At 43.8% G+C, this 24217-nt stretch overlaps 1 protein-coding gene across 1 annotated transcript in view; it reads left to right on the top strand.

Annotated features, from left to right (window-relative positions):
* Positions 1 to 18734, top strand: part of LOC145337812 (sideroflexin-5-like) — a 206345-nt gene extending 187611 nt beyond the window's left edge. The window contains exon 14 of the mRNA XM_080182664.1: positions 17400 to 18734. Coding sequence (XP_080038790.1) covers positions 17400 to 17477 — 78 coding nt within the window. The 3' untranslated portion in view covers positions 17478 to 18734. The remainder of the gene's footprint in view (positions 1 to 17399) is intronic.
* The last annotated feature ends 5483 nt before the right edge of the window (positions 18735 to 24217 follow it).

The raw sequence follows: 24217 nt of genomic DNA, 5'->3' as shown, positions 1-24217 counted from the left end.
CCTCTGTATCAACTGCAATACTTTCTATTTTACACCCCTTCACCCCAGTGACCTCCTCAGCTACATTCATATCGTCCTGCGTGAACACCGAAGAGAAATAATGGTTCAATGCCTCTCCAATCTCTCCCGGTTCCACACACAACTTCCCCCTACTGTCTGTAACTGGCCCTAATCTTGCCCTAACCAACCTTCTGTTCTTGACATACCTATAGAACGCCTTAGGATCCTCCTTAATCCTATGCACATGTACCCTGAGATCTCTCTGCTCGTCAACACTACTAAGAGCCCTTCCATTAGCCCTACATTCTGTACTCCTGTTATTCTTACCAAAGTGAATCACCTCACACATTTCCGTATTAAACTCCATCTGCCACCTCTCAGCCCAGCTCTGCAGCTTATCTATGTCCCTCTGCAAACTGTAACATCCATCCTCACTGTCTACAACTCCTCCGACTTTGGTGTCGTCAGCAAATTTACTAATCCATCCTTCTATACCCTCATCTAGGTCATTTATAAAAATGACAAACAGCAGTGGCCCCAAAACAGATCCTTGAGGTACACCACTTGTAACTGCACTCCAGGTTGAATATTTCCCATCAACTACCATCCTCTGTCTTCTATCAGCTAGCCAATTCCTGATCCAAACTGCTAAATCACCCTCAATCCCATGCATCTGCATTTTCTGCAATAGCCTACCATGGGGAACCTTATCAAACGCTTTGCTAAAATCCATATACACCACGTCAACTGCCTTACCCTTATCTGCCTCTTTGGTCACCTTTTCAAAAAACTCGATAAGGTTTGTGAGGCACGACCATGGCCAACTGTGGCCACGTCACCAACTGTGGCAGTTGGTGACGAGTGGTTTGCCGCAGGGATCGGTGCTGGGGCCTCAACTGTTTACCATATACATAGACAATCTGGCGGAGGGGGCTGAGTGTAGGGTAACAAAGTTTGCTGATGACACGAAGATGAGTGGGAAAGCGAATTGCGTGGAGGACGCAGAAAGTCTGCAGAGAGATCTGGATAGGCTGAGTGAGTAGACGAGGATCTGGCAGATGGAGTTTAACGTTGGCAAATATGAGGTTATCCACTTTGGAAGAAGTAATAGTAAAATGGAATATTATTTAAATGGTGAAAAATTACAACATGCTACTGTGCAGAGGGACCTGGGGGTCCTTGTGCATGAATCGCACTGGTGAGGCCGCAACTAGAGTACCATGTACAATTTTGGTCCTCTTATTTGCAAAAGGATATATTGGCCTTGGAGGGAGTACAGAGAAGGTTCACCAGATTGATACCAGAGATGAGGGGGTTAGCTTATAAGGAGAGATTGAGTAGATTGGGCCTGTACTCGTTGGAATTTAGAACGCTGAGGAGTCATCTTATAGAGACATATAAAATAATGAAGGGGCTAGATAGGATAGAGATAGAGAGATTCTTTCCACTTAGAAAGGAAACCAGAACTAGAGGGCATAACCTCAAAATAAGAGGGGGGTCAGTTTTGAACAGAGTTGAGGAGGAACTCCTTCTTTCAGAGGGTGGTGAATCTCTGGAATTCTCTGCTCATTGAAGTGGTGGAGGCTACCTCGTTGAACATGTTTTAAGTCACAGGTAGATAGATTTCTGATCGTTAAGGGAATTAAAGGTTATGGGGAGCAAGCGGGTAAGTGGAACTGATCCACTTCAGATCAGCCATGATTTTATTGAATGGCAAGGCAGGCTCGAGGGGCTAGTTGGCATACTCCTGCTCCTATTTCTTATGTTCTGAAGAAAGAGAAAGAGGGATATGGGGAAGAGGTGGGGAGGTGGATTTGAGACCAGTGAGAGATCAGCTGTGACTTGATTGAATGGCGGAGCGGACTTGAAGGACCGAATTTGTCTACCTCCGCTCTTAATCACTATGCTCCGATGTTCCTAATAGTCCCATCTGGTACATTAATGCTCTTTTGGAAAGGAATCCATCCCCCGTTACCCAGCCTGCCCTATGAGAGACCCCAGTTCAACACCAGTGTGTTTCAACCTCAAATGCTCTCAGTTATCAAGAAGGTGGCTCGCAACCTCCTTCTCAAGAGAAATTAATGATGAGAAATAAATGGTGACCTGTCCAGCAATGCCCACAAACTGTGAAAGAAAAAACACTTCTAAGTGATTCCAGGAAAAAGGCAGAAGGGAAAAACAAAAAGGAAGGTCTGTGATGGGATGGAGGGTAGGAGTGATTAAATGGCAAAATGGATGATGATGCAAGGCAAAATGGAGGTAGTGGGGCAAGTGAAGAAACAAAAGATGAGGCCAGAAGAGGTGTAAGTGATAATAGCATTGGAGCAGTGGGGGAGCAAAATAACAAGCGGAAACTGGCAGACACTCAAGGCGTGCAGACCACTGTTCCTGTAGTGAACCGTTGGAGGATCTTCACCCAAATACTGGCCCGTACCTGCCTCACTCTCAGAAGCTCCGGTGCAGACATCCTCCATTACCACCACAGAATATCCTGATGCAAATGATAGCTCTGATTCAGATTGACCAGGGAGTGTAAAATACATTGGCTGCCTGAAGTGGACAGTGTCCCATTCCCAGTAATAACCCCTCATCCTTGAAGCAAATAAAATTCACAAAAATGTCATTTAATGAACCTTCTATATCCCAGCACTGTCTCTTTGTATATTTCCTCTCTGACTGTGTTTATACTTTTTTTCTGTCATTAGTGCTATCTAGAAGGTGATTAGATCTCTAAAACATTTTACAGAGGTTAAATGCTGATTAAGAATTAATTATTACTGTAAATAGCTTGGAGTGCCATATGGTGCAGGAATGAGACATATGTGCAGTTTGAACAAATGAGGTGTTGCTTCCCATAATGCATGTCGGGCTTTGCCTCAGTAAGAGACCAGCTTCTTCTTGTTACACTTCAACTTCAGACTTTACTTCACACAAGGTGATGGTAAGCAAAGGTGTGAGTGTCACGGGTTTTTGTGTGTTACTTCACACCCCCGGGCTAAAAATAAATGGAGAGGGGACAATGTAACATGCTGTAGTGTAAGCAAATAAACATTGCATCAGTTGCAAGAGATAACTGGATCACCTTCCATAAACCTCCTCTTGGGGCAACAAAGTACTCCAACCTGGAAGCATTGGGTTCTGCTTTAAAAAGGCAAAACCTGAATTTTTGTGGCATCTTTCATGACCTAAGGCCCTCCCAAACCACATTGTACTTGCTAAGTAATTTTGAATCACTGTTATAGAGTTCGTATATTCTTTCAACACCACAACTGATAAAGTGGTACAGTGTGTTAGAAATTGTCCTTTCACACTCTGGGACAATGGGTCACACACTGTCCTTTCACACACTGGGACAGTGGGTCACATTCTGGAACAGTGGGTCACACATTGTTCTTTCACACTCTGAGACAGTCGGGTACACACTGTTCTTTCCCACTCTGGGACAGTTGGTCACACAATGTTCTTTCATACTCTGGGATAGTGGGTCACACGCTGTCCTTTCACACTCTAGGACAGTGGTTCACACTCTGGGACAGTAGGTCACACTCTTAGACAGTGGTTTACACACTGTTCTTTCACATTCAGGGACAGTGGGTCACACAGTCCTTTCACACTCTGGGAGAATCAATCAGACAGTATCCATTCAGATTTTGGGACACTGGATCAGGCTCTGTAGTCAGCCAATATTCAGATGAGTCTTGAAGCTGAGGTCTCATCACATAACAAAAGTGAATGCAAAATATTCTGCAGCAACATTTGAAAAGGATGCATGGAACCTCCTCCTGGTGTCCTGGTCAAAGTTTGTTCATCAACTAATATCATTAAAACTGTATTATCTGACCTTTATTTCTTGCTGTTCGGGCTCTTGCTGTGCAGCTTGTCTGCTGCATTCTGTTCCCAGGATAGAAAGGGTTTTGAGACATTACAAACTCAGTAACTGGAATCTATGTCACAGAAATAAGACCTCCCGTTCAACTGATCTAAACTGGTGTTTATGCTCCACATGCACCTCTTCCCCCTCCTCTTCATGTAACCCTGTCAGCTGTATTTTTGTTCCATTGCCCTTTTATTTTTACCTAGATTGCCTTTAAATGCATATGAGCTATTCCTATCAGCTACTCCTGATAGACAGCTGGTTACACATTCAAACTATTCTTAGGGTAACAATGAAATCCCTGTTGGATTTATTAATCCATCTTTTTACCACCCCCTCCCCCCAATTTCTGGTCTCTCCACAAGTGGAAAAGCCCCTCTATGTTTATTCCATCAACACCCTTCCGAGGTTCTGACAGATCCCCCCATTTTTCAAGAGAAAAAGCCCCAACCTCTTCAATCTTCCCTGATAGTTATAACCTCTCAGTTCTGGTATCATCCCAAATTAACCCAGAGCTAGTTTCCATTTGAATGAGTGCCTGATGATAAGATGTGATTCACAATACAAATATAAACAACGTATTAGGTACAGCGTCTGACAGACTTTCATCTTGAAAATGCCACAATTTACCAAGATTGAAAGGAAGCTCAGTCATTTGTACAGTCGCCCTGCCCCAGCTGAGGCTGATTAACAATCTTTGCAAATGTGCGCGTATGTTTAATTATTCATTCCAAGGATGTGGCTGATGCAGGCAAGGATTGCATTTGTTACCTATCATAGAAATGGTTTGGGGCCAAATTCTGGCAATTATACTTTTACAAGTGTGATTTCAGAAGAGTTCATCACATCGCTGGGACTAGTCACGTGTAGGCCAGACCAGATAAGGGCAGCAGGTTCCAAGTCATTGAAGGATTTTAATGAACTAGCAATCCAACAGCTTTCTTCTTAGAAGTGTCAGCCTGAGCTCAGTGGGTAGCGCTCTCACCTCTGAGTCAAAAGGTTGTGTGTTCAAGTCCAGCTCAGAAGACTTGAGCATACAATGCAAGCAGAAGCTCCCAAAGCAGTACTGAGGGAGCGCTGCACTGACAGACGTGCTGGGCGCGATCTTACTGCCCATTCACACCACGCTCCCGCTGCAGCAAAAATGGAGAATTTGGCGATAAGCCAAATCTCCCTTCACTGCAGTGGGATGGGAAAATCCCGCTGACATGAATGGTCGGAAAATTCTGGCTGCCTGGATGAGGTGCTACACTGAGAGCCTCTCTGCTGTCTCAAGTGAGCATAAAATATACTCTATTACTATTCAGTGAAAAGCTTTTCCTCAGTATTGTGGCCAACCAACATCAGTATAGCAGGTTACCTGGTCATTTATTTCACCACTATTTGTTGGACATCGATGTACTTCTGCATTGCCTAATATTACAGCAGTGACAACATTTGTGAAGTAAATTGGTTGTACAGTTCTTTGGGATGTCCTGACATCATAAAATTTGCACGAGCTAAGATCCCATAAATAGAAATGAGACAATGACCAGGCAATCTGGTTTAGCAATGTGGTTGAAGACTAAATATTGGCACAGTGGTTAGCATTGCCACCTCATAGTACCAGGGACTCGGGTTTGATTCCTGGCTTGGGTCACTGTCTATGTGGAGTTTGCGCATTCTCCTCGTGTCTGGGCGGATTTCCTCCGGGCGCTCCGGTTTCCTCCCACAGTCCGAAAGATGTGCTAGTTAGGTGCACTGGCCATAATAAATTCTCCCTCAGTGGGGGCACAGCCTCAAGATAAAGGGGGGGGCGGTTTAGAACGGAGTTGAGGAGGAACTTCTTCACTCAAAGGGTGGTGAATCTCTGGAATTCTCTGCCCGTTGAAGTGGTGGAGGCTGCCTCGCTAAATATTTTTAAGACGCGGGTTGATGGGTTTTTGATAAGAGAGGGGATTAAGGGTTATGGGGAGAGGGCGGGAAGGTGGAACTGAGCCACGACAGATCAGCCATGATCTTATTGAATGGCGGGGCAGGCTCGAAGGGCTGGATGGCCTACTCCTGCTCCTATTTCTTATGTTCTTATGTACCCAACAGGGGCTGAGTGCAGCGACTAGGGGATTTTCACAGTAACTTCATTGCAGTAACATAAAAACAAAATACTACAGATGTTGGAATCTGAAACAAAAACGGAAAATGCTGGAAAACCACAGTAGGTCTGACAGACTCTGTGAGAAGAGAATAGAGCCAAAGTTTCAAGTTTAGATGACCCTTCGTCAGAACTGAGAGCAAAGAGAATCAGCAGAGATGTTTGGCCATAGAAGGGTCATAGAAACATAGATCCTGTTCAGTGCAGAAGGAGGCCATTTGACCCATCAAGTCTGCACTGACCACAATCCCACCTAGCCCCTATCCCAGTAACCTCATGCATTTACCCTGCTAGTCCCCCTGACTCTAAGTGGCAATTTAGCATGGCCAATCAACCTAACCTGCACATTTATGCACTGTGGGAGGAAACCAAAGCTTGTGATACTAATAAATAAATTGTATTGGTTAGGATACTGGGGAGAACGCCCCTGCTCATCTTTGAAATAGTGCCATGGGGTCTCTTATGTCCACCTGAGAGGGCCTCCGTTTAAAATTTCATCTGAAGACAGCACCTCCGATTGTGTAGCATTCCCTCAGACCTGCATGTGTCAGGCTGGATAAGGGACTCAAGTCTCTGGAGCAGACTTGAACCCACAACCTTCTGATTTGGTGACCAAGTTAGTATTGTTTGAAGTTCCTTTGTTTAAGTGTAGGTAGGAGGGGATAGGGCACATTTTGTCCCACTCTGTGCCTTATTCTGATCATTGGTGTTGAGCCTAAACATTTTTGGTAGAATTGCCAAGAGGAAGTGTGACAATTTTAAAGTGACGTAATGTTAACGGAGGTTGTTTAGGATATTTTATATAGGTTCTCAATGCTAATCTATTAAAACATGGTGACTAAAACTCCACACGTGACACTGTGTGTATGTGTGTGTGTGTGCGTGTGTATGTATGTGTGTGTGCCTGTGCATGTCTGTGTGTGTGAGTGTGTGTGTGTGTATGTGTATATAATACAGTGTGAGAGAGAGAGAGGGAGAGAGCAAGAAGACAAAAGCTGAAACAGCAGCGACTCACACCTCACTGTTAGTGCTCAGCGGGGGAATTGTCATACCAGAACCATTACATCCTCAGCCAGAAAGGAAAGTGGCAGCAATTTCTTTTCAGTGAAGAATCAGCAGTAAAACAGATGGACCCAACCAGATAACACTGTAATAACAAAGTCAAGTGTGTCAAGACCAGTCACATCCACTCGCTGTTTAAATTCAGTATCTTACACTAGCTCATCCAGCACTCCTCTGCTCACTGACCCACATTGGTACCAAGAGCGCCAGTGCCAGTTTTAATTCATGTTCCAATCCCGCCATGGCCTCACCCCTAGCTTCTCTGTAATCTCCTCTAGCCCAACGACCCTCGGAAATATCTGTGCTTTCCAATTCTGACCGCTTACACAGCGTGAGTTTAATCATTCCATGATCGCCGGTCAAACTCTCAGCTGCCAAATCACTAAACTCTGGAATTCCATCCACAGATCTTTCTTTCTTTGTAGCTTTCCATCATTAAGAGACTTCTTAAAATTTACCTCTTTGGCCAAGCTTTTGGTCAGCTGTCTCAATATCTCTATGTAACTTGCTAAAGGTGCTATGGTAATGAATGTTTTAGTGCTGATGAAGCTTGTTTCTCACAGTGGGAGCTGCTATTTCACATTGAAAATTTGAAATATTTTAATAAATATCTAAATATTACTGTTCTTAATAATAGTGGACAAATGTGAACACGATTGTATGAAATTCCTTTCCCTGATGATGTGTTGGAGGAGTGTCCCAGTTCAAGGTTAAGTGCCGTGTTATATTTAGCGAACTTAGCAATATCCGGAGTTAGTGTTTGCTCACAAATATAATCACAGTCATTATGAGGCTGAAAGGTCAGACATCAGGAAGCAAAATAGAAAGGAAAAGTAAAAGGAAACGCGGCACGATTGTGTGAGAGGCAAAGGAAGAGAACAGAAACAGCGAGGCTATAAAGCAAGGACTTCAGAGTAGTAATAAGAACCAGACGAATCTGATGAAAACCAGACAAGTCGGGAGATAAAAAAATGAAAAGATAGCAGTAAGGATCAGAGCAAGATAAGGAACAAGGCTAACATAAACAGTCAGGGAACAAATTATTATAAAACAGAAATATAAACAGTAAATGAACAACTTTTAAGCGTAAATTAAACTGCCTGTACAACAACGGACAGGGACTTAAAATGGGGCTAATTGCAATATCCCTAATAAGGAAACAAATGTAGCAGGAATAACTGAAGCAAGACTGCATTACAAATAAGACTGCCAACTAAATTTTATTAAATAGAATACATAAGCATGAAGTATAGGGAAGGAAGAAATGATGTGGGGTACCTATGTAAATTAGACTCATGTTAAGTTAATGGAAAAGATCCTGAGGGATAGGATTTATGACCATTTGGAAAGATGCAGCTTTATCCAGGATAGTCAGCATGGATTCATGAAGGTAAGTCTTGCCTCACAAATTTGATTGAATTCTTTGAGGAGGTATCTAAGTGTGTAAATGAAGGTAGAACAGTTGATGTCGTATACATGGATTTTAGTAAGGCATTTGATAAGGTTCCCCATGGTAGGCTCATGAAGAAAGTAAGGAGCTGTGGAATAGAAGGAAGTTTGGCCAGTTGGATAAGTAACTAGCTATCTCATAAAATACAGTAAGAAGCCTCACAACACCAGGTTAAAGTCCAACCAGTTTATTTGATAGTACATAAGAACATAAGAAATAGGAGCAGGGGTAGGCCATCTAGCCCTTCGAGTCTGCCCCGCCATTCAATAAGATCATGGCTGATCTGAAGTGGATCAGTTCCACTTTCCCGCTTTCTCCCCATTACCCTTAATTCCCCTGTCTATCAGAAACCTATCTACCCGTGACTTAAATATATTCAGCGAGGTAGCCTCCACCACTTCAACGGGCAGAGAATTCCAGAGATTCACCACCCTTTGAGTGAAGAAGTTCCTCCTCAACTCTGATCTAAACTGCCCCCGCCTTATCTTGAGGCTGTGTCCTCTAGTCCTGCTATCCTTTCTAAGCGGGAAGAATTTCTCTACCTCTACCCTATCTATCCCCTTCATTATCTTATACGTCTCTCTAAGATCCCCCCCTCATCCTTCTAAACTCCAACGAGTACAGACCCAGTCTATTAGTCTCTTCATAGGCCAACCCCCTCATCTCCGGTATCAGCCTAGTGAACCTCCTCTGCACTCCCTCCAAGGCCAATATATCCTTCCGCAAGTGCAGCGACCAAAACTGCACACATTACTCCAGCTGCAGCCTCACCAGTACCCTGTACAGTTGCAGCAAGACCTCCCTATTTTTATATTCTATCCCCCTTGCTATAAAGTATATAGTAAACCCACAAGCTTTCGGTTTGCCCCTTCGTCAGGTGAGTGGAGAGTTCTGGTCTCAAACAAGATCAAATGAACTGGCTGGACTTTAACCTGATGTTGTGAGACTTCTTACTGTTTACCCTAGTCCAACGCTGGCATCTCCACATCGTATTTCATAGAAGGTCGTAGTGGAGGGAAAATTTTCAGACTGGAGGCCAGTTACCAGCGGTATACCACAGGGATCAGTACTGGGTGCTGTGCTATTCGTGACTTTTATCAATGACTTGGAAGAGGGGACTGAAGGGTGGGTTAGTAAATTTGCTGATGACACCAAGATTGGTGGAGTAGTGGATGAGTTGGAGGGTCTTGTAAGCTGCAAAGAGACATTGATAGGATGCAGAGCTGGGTCGAAAAGTGGCAGATGGATCTTAACCCTGATAAGTGTGAGGTGATTCATTTTGGTAGGACAAACTTAAATGTGAATGACAGAGTCAATGGCAGGTCTTTGAGGAATGTAGAGGAACAGAGAGATCTTGGGGATCACCTCCCCAGCCCAGCCCCAAAACTTACCTGGTCCTGCACTCCCTGGACTTAAGGTCTTGGGAGTCACAGTCCAATCCACTGCAACTTGCAGTCCCTGTCCTGTCCACTGCAGCTTCTGGTATTGCAGGGACTAGAGGGGGGAAAGGTACAGATACATAGGAACACCACCATTTTGAAAAATTCTTTCAATTGATGTTTGTGTCACTGGCTGGGCCAACATATATCTCCCTTCCCAGTTCCCCTTGAAATGTGTGGCTTTTCAGAGGATATTTAAGAGTGAACCACTTTGCTGTGGATCTAGAGTTACATGTAGGTCAGACCAGGTAAGAACGATAGATTTCCTTCCCAAAAGGATATTCGTGAAGCAGATGAGTTTTTACGATATTCAACATTGGTTTCATGCTCCTTATTAGACTTTTAATTTCAGATTTTAATTCAATTTAAGTTTCACCATTTGCTGCGGTGAGTTTCCAGAAACACATTTGAGTTTCAAATATGTGTCCCCAGAGCATTATCCTGAGTCTCTGGATTACTAGTCCAGTGTCAAAACCAGTATGCTACCTCCTCCCCTGCAAGCTGTCCTCCAAGCCACATATGATCCTGACTTGTAACTATTTCACCATTCCTTCACTGTCACTGAGTCAAAATCCTGGAACTCCTTACCCAATACCACTATGAGTGAACCTTCACCACATGGACTGCAACAGTTCAGTAAGGCAGCTTAGGGGATCTGGGCAATAAATGCTGGCCTAGTCAGCGATGACCAGATCCCATTAAAGAATTTCAAAAACAAGTGAATAAAGCATCATCACATTGAGAACTCTGAAGGAAGGATGCTACATATGTATAGTAGGAGAACCACCAACACGTATTTGAGTCATTTAAACAGGTATTGTCAGAAGAGTCATGAGCACTACAATAGTATAAGTACTCAAAAGTATAGACACACAATGGGACCTGGGTGTGCAAGTCCACAGATCCTTGAAGGTGGCAGCACAGGTGGAGAAGGTGGTGAAGAAGGCATATGTGAAGAAGGCATATGTGTCCTATAAAGGCTTGCCTTTATAGGACGTGGTACAGAGTATAAAAATTGGCGTCTGATGATGCAGCTGTATAGAACGTTGGTTAGGCCACATTTGGAGTACTGCGCCCAGTTCTGGTTGCCGCACTACCAGAAGGACGTGGAGGCTTTGGAGAGAGTACAGAGAAAGTTACCAGGATATTGCCTGGTATGGTGGGTCTTAGCTATGAGGAGATATTGGGTAAACTGGGGTTGTTCTCCCTGGAAAGGTGGAGAATCAGGGAAGACCTAACAGAGGTGTATAAAATTATGAGGGGTATGGATAGGGTGAACAGTGGGAAGCTTTTTCCCGGGCCGGAGGTGACAAAACGAGGGGTCACAGGTTCAAGGTGAGGGGGACGAGGTTTAACTCAGATATCAGAGGGACGTATTTTACCCAGAGGGTGGTGGGGGCCTGGAATGCACTGCCAAGCAAGGTGGTGGAGGTGGGCATCTGGGATCGTTGGTCTAGTTGGACCAATGAGCGGCGCAGGCTTGGAGGGCCAAAGGGCCTGTTTCCTGTGCTGTACTGTTCTTTGTTCAAATACTACAACCAAGAAAAGTGAGTCTTAAAGAACACTGAATCTCATAAAGAGTTAGGAGCACCCATTATGTAGACTGGAAAGCCAATTACTTTTGGCTCCAAATGCCTATCACAAGCACAATCCAGTGATTCAAACATCAAGCATGAGGCATCCATTGTTGTATTTGATATTACAAGATTTACCGTAAGTAAGAACAAGTAAGCAATGACAAGATTCCACATGTACCTATTTGGTAAACAATTCATTGTGGAACCTGACTAGAAACCATTGGAAATGATTCGGCAGAAGCCACAGATGAGTGCACCACTCTGGCATGCTTCACACGTCCACGATTTCCTCTGGGTGTCGTTGTTGATCTCTGATCAATGCACAGTTTCCCTTGCCAGATGCCTTGCTCACTCTATCCCCAGATTTAAAAATACAGGGATACAGCTTTGATGTCTGTTACAAACCAGGTAGACACACTGAGCAGATTATCAAATCCGAAAAAGACTGTTTTGCTAGACCTACAATTTAACAGCATGGATACCAAAGTGGAAGATTACTCAATGACAGTCTAATGAGTTTTGACCTGCACAAATGCAGCCAACTTCAGGAAGAAGCAGCCAATGATCTACAGCTGAAGGCATCATACAGAGTTATTATGGAAATTTAGCCTGATGGAATACAAGAAGTACCAAACACCCAAAGGTGTTTTTGCTCTTACTCAGATGAACTTGGAGCTGAAACTCTTCACCAGGATATATTTACATTTACAGTCACAGTTACAGCAGGGACACGTGGACATTTCTGGTTCTAAATGGCATGCTGTGTCTCAGAGATTTTTCTGCCGTGTACCTGTTCCATCAACTGTTCTTTGACTTTTAGCTGGATTCGTCCTGGACCTTGATATTGGGTTGAGGAACGTTGCAGAGTAATATTTTGCAGCCACTTAATTCCGTTAGACAAAACTGAGACACCAGCTCCTGTACCCAATCTAAATTCTGCTCCTTATTAAGCAGTAAAGCCTGTATAGATCTGAATCTAATCTTTAAATTTAGAGAAGGCAACGCCCAAGAACAATTCAACAAATTTAAAAGGGAATTTCCAAACTCATCAAACACTTGGGAAAATTGGAATCTCTGTTCTGCATCATGCTGAAGGCAAGTCCGTAGCGTGTGGATCTGTTTACACCCAGGAAGGTCCCACATCCACTTCTACAATGGGGCATGAGTGAAATCATCAACAAGGGGTTATTTTGCCAGGTATGAAACTAGCCAAGTGGTGTTCTGACGTAGTATCAGTTCCAAAAGCAAATGGATCCATCAGAATCTGCACGACCCAGCAAGGTGGTAGAACTGAAGATACAGTCAATGTCATCTATTCATGAGAACTTAGCTTGCAAAGAGTACACAATCTTTACCAAGTTCACAGCGCGGTAGCACAGTGGTTAGCACAGCTGCTTCACAGCCCCAGAGACCTGGGTTCGATTCCCAGCTCGGGTCACTGTGTGGAGTTTACACATTCTCCTTGTGTCTGCGTGGGTTTCCTCTGGGTGCTCTGGTTTCCTCCCACTGTCCAAAGATGTGCAGGTAGTTGATTGGCCATGCTAAAATTGCCCCTTAGTGCCCTGAGATGCATAGGTTAGAGGGATTAGCGAGTAAAATATGTAGGGATATGGGGGTAGGGCCTGGTGAGAACAAAGGCCAGAAGGTCACAGGTAAGGGGGGGGTGCCCCTTTGCAGTGCTACCCTGACATGCCAGCCTGTCCCCCTGGCACTGCCTGGGGCAAACTGGCGATACCCAAGAGCATTTTGGCACTGCCCACCGGACACCAGGCAGTGCTAAGGGGGCGGGGCTTGAAGAGGGACAGACTATAGGGAGCAATCGGTGAAGTTAATGGGGGGACCTGCTGCCACTCTACAAAAGGATTGCGGACAGAGGAAGGGAAGGGGATGATCAGGGTTGGCCACCTGGGTCTGATGTGGAGGAGGGGGTGTTTGGAGGGGACTGGAACAATGGGAGGGGTCGGGGAGATCGGTGGGGGAGCGGAGACATTACGTTGGTGAGGGGGGGCCAGCAATCGGTGGGGGGCGTTTTCAAGGCCTGCGATGCAGGGTCGTGGGGCTGGCCAGCAGTCAGAGGTCAGTGATCGGGAGGCCGGCAGTGCGGAGCCACTGCACATACGCTGATCTCCACTCTGACAGATCGGCGCATGCACAGTGGCCAGCTCTGCGCTATTGTGCCGACCTCTCCAGTGAGAACAGGCTCTGCCCCCTGATTTTCAGTGTAAATCTCGCTAGGGCTCCCTGCAGTGCTCAGAGTGTGGAAGATTCATTCTGAAAATCCTGCTAAAAGAAACAGCGGGAGTTACTCCAGTTTTCACGTGAATTCAACACTTAGAATTTTTTGGAGAGAATCACCCCCTTGTTTTCTCTTAAATTACGTTATTGCAAATTGTTCTGGCGGGAGCAAGATAAAAAGCTTTGACAAAATGGCTCTTTTATCAGCAGTTCTCAAGTTCCGCACTACCAAACAACTATTTCTAAATTTTTTTATATATTACATCTTTGAGTAAAGATTACAGTATCATCCCTATCACCATTTTTAAACTAATTGGTATGTAGTTTTCTGGCGAGTTCTATTGCCCTTTCGAAATATAATAATTACATTATCATTCCTGTCCTCCTGCACTATTCCATTTTCCAGTAATATTGTTGTATAACTAATGGTGCCTCTGCTTTTCCTTCCTGAACTATTTTTAAGATGTGAAGATGTAATTCATCCACATCAGGCATTTTATCCCCCGTCATTCTGATTAATTTATCAATTATCACCCCCTTTTTACCTAAAATATTTTATCTTTGTTTCGAACCTTCTCCTCAGAGATTCGGCAGACATAATGGCATCTGTGCGATGCCAGCAAAGAGTGGGGGGAATCACAAAGAGAGCAGAGAGAGAGAGAGAGAAAATCAGCAAGTAAAGAAGGGTAAGAGAATGTCAACAAGCAAAGAAGCAACAATCGTGATCAAACGAGACTTGGTCTGTTGATAATCTAGAGGAAGCAGAGCTTTGGATTAGCTGAGGACCGTGGAGGGTTAGGGATAGGAGAGTTGCACGAGAATAGTGAAAAGGGCACAGATGAGAGCTTCGATTACTCAGATAGACACAGATTCTTTTACAGATGGTGGAAGGAGATGGTGCTTTATAATAAAAAAGGATACAGGATTAGAACTCAGTTTGGTTGAATTGGACATGGAGGTTGTGAAGTCAGAACTTTAATTCCTTGCCTGATTCTGAACCAAAGTGGTTGGAGGAACTGATTCAAAGAACAAAGATCAAAGAAAATTATAGCATAGGAACAGGCCCTTCGGCTCTCCAAGTCTGCACCGACCATGATGCCCGACTGAACTAAAACCCCCTATCCTTCCGGGGACCATACCCCTCCATTCCCATCCTAGTCATGTATTTGTACAGATACCCCTTAAAGCTCACTATCATATCTGCTTCTACTACCTCCCCCGGCAGATGGTTCCACACACCCTCCACCCTCTTTGTAAAAAACTTGCGTACATCTCTTTCAAACCATGCCCTTCGCACCTACAACCTATGCCCCCTAGTAGTTGACTTCACCACCCTGGGAAAAGCTTCTGTCTATCCGCTCTGCCCATGTCCCTCATAATCTTGTAGACTTCTATCAGGTCGCCCCTCAACCTCCATCGTTCCAGTGAGAACAAATCAAGTTTCTCCAACCTCTCCTCATAGCTAATGCCCTCCATACCAAGCAACATCCTGGTAAATCTTTTCTGTATCCTCTCCAAAGCCTCCACATCTTTCTGGTAGTGTGGCGATCAGAATTGAACACTATATTCCAAGTGTGGCCTAACTAAGGTTCTATAAAGCTGCAACGTGACTTGACAATTTTTAACTCAATGCCCCGGCCGATGAAGGCAAGCATGCCGTATGCCTTCTTGACTACCTTTTCCACCTGCATTGCCACTTTCAGTGACCTGTGTACCTGTACACCCAGATCCCTCTGCCTATCAATACTCTTAAGGATTCTGCCATTTATTATATATTTCCTATTTGTAATTGATCTTCCAAAATGCATTACCTCACATTTGTCTAGATTAAACTCCATCTGTCATCTCTTCATCCAAGTCTCCAACCAGTCTATATCCTGCCATATCCTCTGATGGTCCTCATCGCTTTCCGCAAATCCACCAACCTTTGTGTCGTCTGCAAAATTACTAATCAAACCAGTTACATTTTCCTCCAAATCATCGATGTAAATTTCAAGCAGCAAAGGTCCCTGCACTGATCCCTGAGGAACACCACTTGTCACAGCCCTCCATTCAGAAATGGACCCTTCCACTGCTACTCTCTGTCTTCTATGACTGATGTAGAGATGCTGGTGTTGGACTGGGGTAAACACAGTAAGAAGTCTCACAACACCAGGTTAACCTGGTGTTGTGAGACTTCTTACTGTATTCTATGACTGAGCCAGTTCTGTATCCACCTCGCCACCTCACCTCTGATCCCATTAGACTTCGCCTTCTGCACTAGTTTGCCATCAGGGACCTTGTCAAAGGCCTTACTGGAGTCCATATAGACAATATCCACTGCCCTACCTTCATCAATTATCTTCGTCACTTCCTCGAAAAGCTCAATCAAGTTCGTGAGACCTCCCCGTCACAAACCATGTTGCCTCTCACTAATACATCCACTTACTTCCAAGTGGGAATAAATTCTATCACGAAGAATCCTCTCCAATAATTTCCCTATCACTGATGTAAAGCTCAGATTTTTCTGTCCATGGCAGTATTGGTAGAAATAATGACCGCACAACCTTTGTACAGATAGCTGAAAATATCTTTTTATTAAGGGTATCTTCCACTGTGATATGTGACACTACCACTGTGCTAAATGAGATAGATTTCAAACAAATTAAGTAGCTCAAAATTGGGCGTCCATGAGGTGCTGTGGGCGACCAGCAGTGGCAGGTATTCAACCACAATCTAGAACCTTGTGGCCAAATGCAGGCAGATGGGGTTAGCTTAGATGGGCACTTTGGTCGGAATGCACCAGTTTGGGCCGAATGGCCTCTCCATGATCTAGATTCTAAGATTCTGAAGGTACCAAGGTTTGGCTGCTAATAGTAGCTCAATACCCCTGGTAGAAAGCAGATATTTAGTATTTAGCACTGACCCACATTAGGCCTGAGATGAGAGCTGCATTGCACACAAGTGGCCTGTCTTCCCCAGTCAAATAGACTGCTGATGCTCTCCTTTGAAGAAAGCTTGCTTGTTAGTGGCAGGCATGTGGAGCCTGCCTTCCAGCATGTGTCATTACACTGGGGAGAGGCAAGGAGAAACTCACACACAGTAACAAAAGTGGCACTGTAGAGTCCTGCTCCATCACTAATGTCACTGATTTCTGCTCCTGATAGCATTGCCTCTTTCCCCTGCCTCAGTTTATGAGTTGCTGAAACCCTTATCCATACCTTTCTATCTTGAAACTTAGATATTCCTGGTTGGCTAAGTAAGTCTTGATCATAAAATTCTCATCCTATTTTTAACTCCTTCCATTCCCTCCCCCAACCTTGCCTATCTCTTTAATACCTCCCCCACTCCATCTCTGTATTCTCTACCCCTATAATCCACCTTCAACTGGCCTCTAAAGCATCTGAATCTTTTAATCACTCTTTCTTTCAGTGCCTTTGGCGGATGAAGCCCTAAGCTCTGGCATTCCCTCCCTTAGATGCTTCTTAAAACCTATCTCTTTGAATGAATTTGTAGTCACCTGATATATATCTCCTTATGTGACTGGATACCACATTTTTGTTTTATAATGTTCCCGCGCAGTATCTTGAGGCATTTTATTAAAATCACTACCAAGAAATCCAAGCTGATCTCTTTCATTTTTACCTTGTAGATTGAAACTTCAAAACTGGAGCCAGAGATCAAGACAGCAACTTCTGACAAGAGTGTCTTTTATAATAAGGGGCTGTGAGGATCAGTGATGTTTCAGGAAGCAGGAGCTGCTCTCTACATGAAGAGAAATTCTGGTTAATCATGATCGATGATTGGTGATAATCGGGAAATATTCACAGAAAGGGATGTTTCTTACCTTATTTTAACTAAACCACTGTCTAAAATCAAGTACTAACACCAAACTGCAATGCTAACAAGTTACTGACAGGGCCTCACATCAGTATCCAATTTACAAATGAAATGATACCTCTGTTGACTGGGTACAAATGTGTCATCTGGTGTGGTACTATGCCACACACCAAGTCCCATTGTACCTGAGCTGATGCTGAGCATTCCAGCACAGCACATGAAAAGATAAATAGGAGTTGAAGTAGACATTTCAGGCCTTCTCTGCCATTAAACAAGGTTATGATTGTCCTACTTCAGCTCCACTTCCCACACTAACCCCAAATCCCTTAATTCCCTCTGTACCTGAAAAAGCTGGGAGGTTCATCCCACCTCACACTGAAAGAGTTATCCATTTTGTCACGTTTCTTTCTGATTGCAAGAGATGGATGTAACTCCATTGGTGCCTATTCCAGCCTCCTCACACTGTCACTCGATACCCCTCGAACTAGAACCTGTAACAGCCTCACATTGACAGGACTACTCAACCTCTTGGAGGACAAATCCTTGTACAGCTTCAGCTTTACTCTGGCCCCTAGATGAAGAGTGTGAAGATACAAAAGCAACATCAATCTACTCCAAAAATGGGAGTAACGAGTTGTGGAGCAGCAGCACTGGCTGCAATGGCTTCTGAATCTTGGAGAACTGAAGAGAACCTCCTCAGCCGTGAAGGTATCTGTGAGGTCTTTGATGTCAGTAATATCAGATGATGCAGTCGCACTGAATGATTTGTTCTAAAATCAAACTGAATGCAGGATTAACGCTGCTAATGAATATTAATAATGAGAATGTCGTAAAGAGTAACAAGTGTAATTGTCTTCCATAATTTCAAAACCCAGCTAACACTATTATTTCACACACACTTTCCTCTGCAGCTGCTTTTATATTGGGATTGGTGTGGAGTTCAGACATTAACCGGCAGACAAGCAGCCCTAGAGAAGGGGTAGGTTGACCAAGGTCAGTGGTTAAATGGATCCCACAACAACAATCCATAGTCTGACACCACACCTATCACACGCAATGTGAAAATCAGTGACTTAACAGAATTGACTCACTGGCTAACTTTAAATGAGAGTGTTAAAATAATAAAATAATCACTGAAGCAAAATAATCTTTTGTTTTCTCCTTTTGTCTGTTATTCGGCATCTGGAGACATACCTGGCACAAAGGAAGACAATTGTGGTTGTTGGAGATCAATCATATCAGTCCCGGGAGATCACTGCACAATGGTTAGCACTGCTGTCTCGAAGCGCCACTGACCCGGGTTCAATTTCAGCCTTGGGTGACTGTCACTGAGGAGTCTGCACGTTCTCCCTGTGTCTGCATAGGTTTCCTCAGTCCAAAGATATGCAGATTAGGTGGATTGGCCAAGCTAACTTACTCCTTAATGTCCTAAAATGTGTAGGGTCGGGGGATTACCAGGATAAATATGGGGTTAGGGCCTGGACCTGTCAGAGAGTCAGTGCACACTTGATGGGCTGAAAGAACTCCTTCTGCAATATAGGGAATCTATGAATAAGGTATTTCGCTCCAGATGTGATTCTATTGACCCAGGAGGAAGCTTTTATTAAAACAAGCTTTATGTGACAATGCAGTTTATCTATAACAAAAAGAATTGGCATTGCTCTTACGAATTGAAATGCTTTTACTGATTAAACATGACAAGATACAATTCTTAACTGCTAGTCTATTAACCAAGGTAAATGCATGGGGTTAGGGGCTTAGGGCAAGAGGGGAAGGCCTGACTAGGATGCTCTTACGTAGAGTTAGTGCAGACTCGATGGGCTGGGTGACCTTTTTCCGCACTGTAAGGATTCTATGGTTCTGGGGATTAATAGCAGAAAAATGTTACAAAAGTTCCTCAGTGTAGTATCCTCAGACCAAAAATGTTCAGCTACTTCATCAATGACCTTCCTCATAAGGTCAGAAGTGAAGATGTTTGCTGATGACTGCACAGTGTTCAGCATCATCCATGATGCCTCAGATACTAAAATAGTTCATGTACCATTGCAGCAAAACCAGGACAAAAGTAGTGTGACTGCCGCTTTTTTATTTCTAATTTCAACCCATAAAGCCTCATTTGTTGACCTGTTCAGCATGTCATCTCGTCTCACAACTGGAATTTATTCTTTAATCATTTATCCCCCATTCTATTGTGTCTGAAGAATATAACCAGGCATATTAAGCTGCCAATTCTGTCTCTCCTTTAGGTAGGTTTCTGTTATATCAGTGACCTGCTGCTATGTGTCGACCTGTGCCCTTAACCTTGCTTATATTTCTTGCTTTGAAGTTTAAACAGTTTAACCACTTCAGTTTCTCTTGCTGGCCACTTTTAAAATTTCCCTTCTTCCTTGTAATTCCAAGTCTATCACTACATCTTCAACATCACGGGCTAATGTTCTACCTCCATTTTCCTGATCTGAATCTGACCTATCTGATCCTACTCCTGGGTTCCTATCATCTTCAACAGTGAAAATGAACACAAAACATATATATTTACTTTCAGCCAAAATCCTACTCCTCACTGCTAAATCTTTCCAAGCACGTATATGGATTTTTTTGGCCACTTAACAGGATTTATAAAACTTTACCATGGGAATGTCACCTAATCAGCGGTTTTTTATAATACATTTTTGGCATTCAATTATGACTTGAGCTATAGCTGATATTTATACATGTCATCTTGCCAATATTTTGTACTTTGTGAAATATTATTTTTGAGCCTGCTTTCAGATTATAAATAACTTTATTTTTCTTCTCAATAGCTTATTTCCATCAGCCAGCACTCCCCAATCTCAATTTTTGAAATCTTTCTTTATACTTGAAAATGGAACCCATTCTTATAGCAGCGACAGCAAGTTGTCTGCAGCAATAGTTTTCTCAACCAATGAAATATGATGATCTCCTGACCACTGGCTTGTACTCACCAGAATTTAGAAGAATGAGAAGGGATGTCATAGAAACTTAAGAAATCCTGATGGGACTGGACAAGCTAGATGCGGAAAGAATGTCCCTGATGTTGGGGAAGTCCAGAACTAGGGGGGTCACAGTCTAAGAATAAGGGGCAAGACATTCAGGAATGAGATAAGGAAGAACTTCTTCACTCAGAGAGTTGTGAACCTGTGGAATTCTCTTCCAGATCTGTTGGGGCCTGTCCATTAGATATGTTCAAGAATGAATTGGACGTGGCTCTTGCAGTGAAAGGGATCAAGGGGTTTGGAGAGAAAGTGGGATTGGGATACTGTAAGTGCATGATCAACCATGATCATATTGAATGGTGGTGCAGGCTTGAAGGACTGAATGGCCTACTCCCGCACCTATTTTCTATGTTTCTATGTTATGAATTGAGGGAATGTTAGGACTTGTAATTTTCCCACCAGAAAAAGTGACAGAAATAGAATCTATCAAACATGTTATATCTAAAGTTTTAAAAAAAGAGAAGAATGGGAAGTGGGGTGATGTGAATGGTTCTCTCTAAGAGCTGTGCACTGATAACAATAGGCCAGACTTGTGCTGTGAGTTTCTACTGTTCTTGCATGATAATTGGATATCACCACAGGAGTGCCACTACCGATTAAATCCATTACTTCCCTGATTTTTTTTGAACAAAGAAAATTACAGCACAGGAACAGGGCCTTTGGCCCTCTAAGCCTGCACCAACCATTCTGCCTGACTGATCAAAAACCCCCTACCCTTCCAGGGTCTCTATTCTTCTATTCCCATCCTATTCATTAGTTTGTCAAGATGCCCCTTAAAAGTCACTACCGTATCCACTTTCACTACCTCCCCCAGCAACAAATTCCAGGCACCCACCACCCTCAGTGTAAAAAAACTTGCCTCGTACATCTCCTTTAAACCTTGCTATTTGCACATTAAACCTGTGCTCCCTAGTAATTGACTCTTCCACCCTGGGAAAAAGCTGCTGACTATCCACTCTGTCCATGCCTCTCACAATCTTGTAGACTTCTATCAGGTTGCTCCTCAACCTCTGTCTATCCAATGGGAACAAACCATATTTCTCCAACCTCTCCTTATAACTCATGCCCTCCATACCAGGCAACATCCTGGTAAATCTTTTTTGTACCCTCTCCAAAGCCTCCACATCCTTCATAGTGTGGCAATCCCTAGAATTGAACACTATATTCCAAATGCAGCCTAATTAAGGTTCTATAAAGCTGCAACAAGACTTGCCAATTTTTATACTCAATGCCCCGGCCAATGAAGGCAAGCGTGCCGTATGCCTTCTTGACTACCTTCTCCACCTGCATTGCCACTTTCAGTGATCTGTGTACCTGTACACCCAGATCCCTCTGCCTATCAATACTCTTAAAAGTTCTGCCATTTATTGTATATTTCCCAACCGTATTAGACCTTCCAGAATGTATTACGTCACATTGTCCAGATTAAACTCCATCTGCCATCTCTCTGCCCAAGTCTCCAACCGATCTATATCCTGCTGTATCCTCCGATGGTCCTCATCGCTATCCACAAATCGACCAACCTCTGTGTCATCCGCAAACTTACTAATCAAACAAGTTACTTTTTCCATCAAATCATTTATATGTATTACAAATAGCAAAGGCCCCAGTACTGATTCCTGAGGAACTTGTCACAGCCCTCCATTCAGAAACACACCCTTCCACTGCTACCCTCTGTCTTTGACCGAGCCAGTTTTGTACCTACCTTGCCAGCTCATCTCTGATCCCATGTGGACTTCACCTTCTGCACCAGTATGCTACGAGGGACCTTGTCAAAGGCCTTGCTAAAGTCCATGTAGACAACATCCACAGCCCTACCCTCATCAATCATCTTTGTCACTTCCTTGAACAACTCGATCAAGTTAGTGAGATATGACCTCTCCTTCACAAAATCATGTTGCCTCTCACTAATACGTCAGCTTATTTCCAAGTGGGAATAAATCCTGTCTCGAAGAATCCTTTCCAATAATTTCACTACCACTGATGTAAGGCTTATCGGCCTGTAAATACCTAGATTATTCTTGCTACCCTTCTTAAACAAAGGAACAACATTGGCTATTCTCGAATTGTCTGGGACCTCCCTTGTAAGAAGTCTTACAACACCAAGTTGAAGTCCAACAAGTTCATTTGTAGCAAATGCCACTAGCTTTCGGAACTGGCTGTTCCTTCGTCAGGTGGGTGGGAGTTCTGATTACAAACAGGGCATATAAAGGCACAAACTCAATTTACATGAATCATGAATGGAATGCAAGTCTTTACAGCTAATCAAGTGTTAGAAGTACAGACAGTGTGAGTGGAGAGAGCATTAAGCGCAGGTTAAAAAAATGTTGTTTCCAGACAGTAAAGTTAGTGAGATTTTGCAAGTCCAGCCAAGTTACAGATAGTGTGACATGACCTAAAATCCTGGTTGAGGCCGTCCTCATATGTGCGAAACTTGGCTATCAGTTTCTGCTCAGCAACTCTGCACTGTCTTGTGTTGTGAAAGCCGCCTTGGAGAATGCTTACCCGAAGATCAGAGGCCGAATGCCCGTGACCGCTGAAGTGTTCCCCAACAGGAAGAGAACAGCCTTGCCTGGTGATTGTCGAGCGGTGTTCATTCATTCGTTGTCGTAGTGTCTGCATGTCTCCCCAATGTGCCATGCCTCGGGACATCCTTTCGTGCAGCGTATCAGGTAGACAATGTTAGCCGAGTCGCAAGAGTACGCACCATGTACCTGGTGGATGGTGTTCTCACGTGAGAGGATGGCACCCGTGTCGATGATCCGGCACATCTTGCATGCAGAGGTTGCTGTGGCAGGGTTGTGTGGTGTCATGGTCACTGTTCTCCTAAAGGCTGGGTAGTTATACAGTGAAACATACAGTGAAAAGTATTGTTTCTTACATGCTATACAGACAAAACATACCATTCATAGAGAAGGAAACAGGGCAGTGCAGAATGTAGTGTTATAGTCATAGCTAGGGTGTAGAGAGAGATCAACTTAATGCAAGGTAAGTCCATTCAAAAGTCTGGCAGCAGCAGGGAAGAAGCTGTTCTTGATGTGGTTGGTATGTGACCTCAGACTTTTGTCTCTTTTCCCCAAAGGAAGAAGATGGAAGAGAGAATGTCTGGGATGTGTGGGGACCTTGATTACGCTAGCTGCTTTGCCGAGGCAGTGGGAAGTGTAGACAGAGTCAATGGATGGAAGGCTGGTTTGAGTGATGGATTGGGCTTCATTCGCGACTTTTTGTAGTTTCTTGCGGTCTTGGGCAGAGCAGGAGCCCATACCAAGCTGTGATACAACCAGAAAGAATGCTTTCTACAATGCATCTGTAAAAATTGGTGAGCGTCGTAGCTGACATGCCAAATTTCCTTAGCCTTCTGAGAAATTATAGTGTCTATGACTGGGTGTGTCTGACTGGGTGACTCTGTGTCTGACTGATTGAGTCTGTGTCTGACTGGGTGTGTCTGTGTCTGACTGAGTGAGTCTCTGTCTGATTGGATGTGTCTGTGTCTGACTGGGTGTGTCTGATTGGGTGTCTCTGACTGCGTCTGTGTCTGACTGGTGAATCGGTGAGTTACTGAGTATGTCTGTATCTGTTTGGGTGTGTCTGACTGGATATCTCTGTTTGATTGTGT

This window comes from Carcharhinus amblyrhynchos, unplaced genomic scaffold (genome assembly GCF_965287045.1).
Source record: "Carcharhinus amblyrhynchos unplaced genomic scaffold, sCarAmb.v2.hapA scaffold_77, whole genome shotgun sequence".
NCBI lineage: Eukaryota > Metazoa > Chordata > Chondrichthyes > Carcharhiniformes > Carcharhinidae > Carcharhinus > Carcharhinus amblyrhynchos.
The sequence above is the reverse complement of the archived record's forward strand: the minus strand, read 5'-3'. Positions and strand labels throughout refer to the sequence as shown.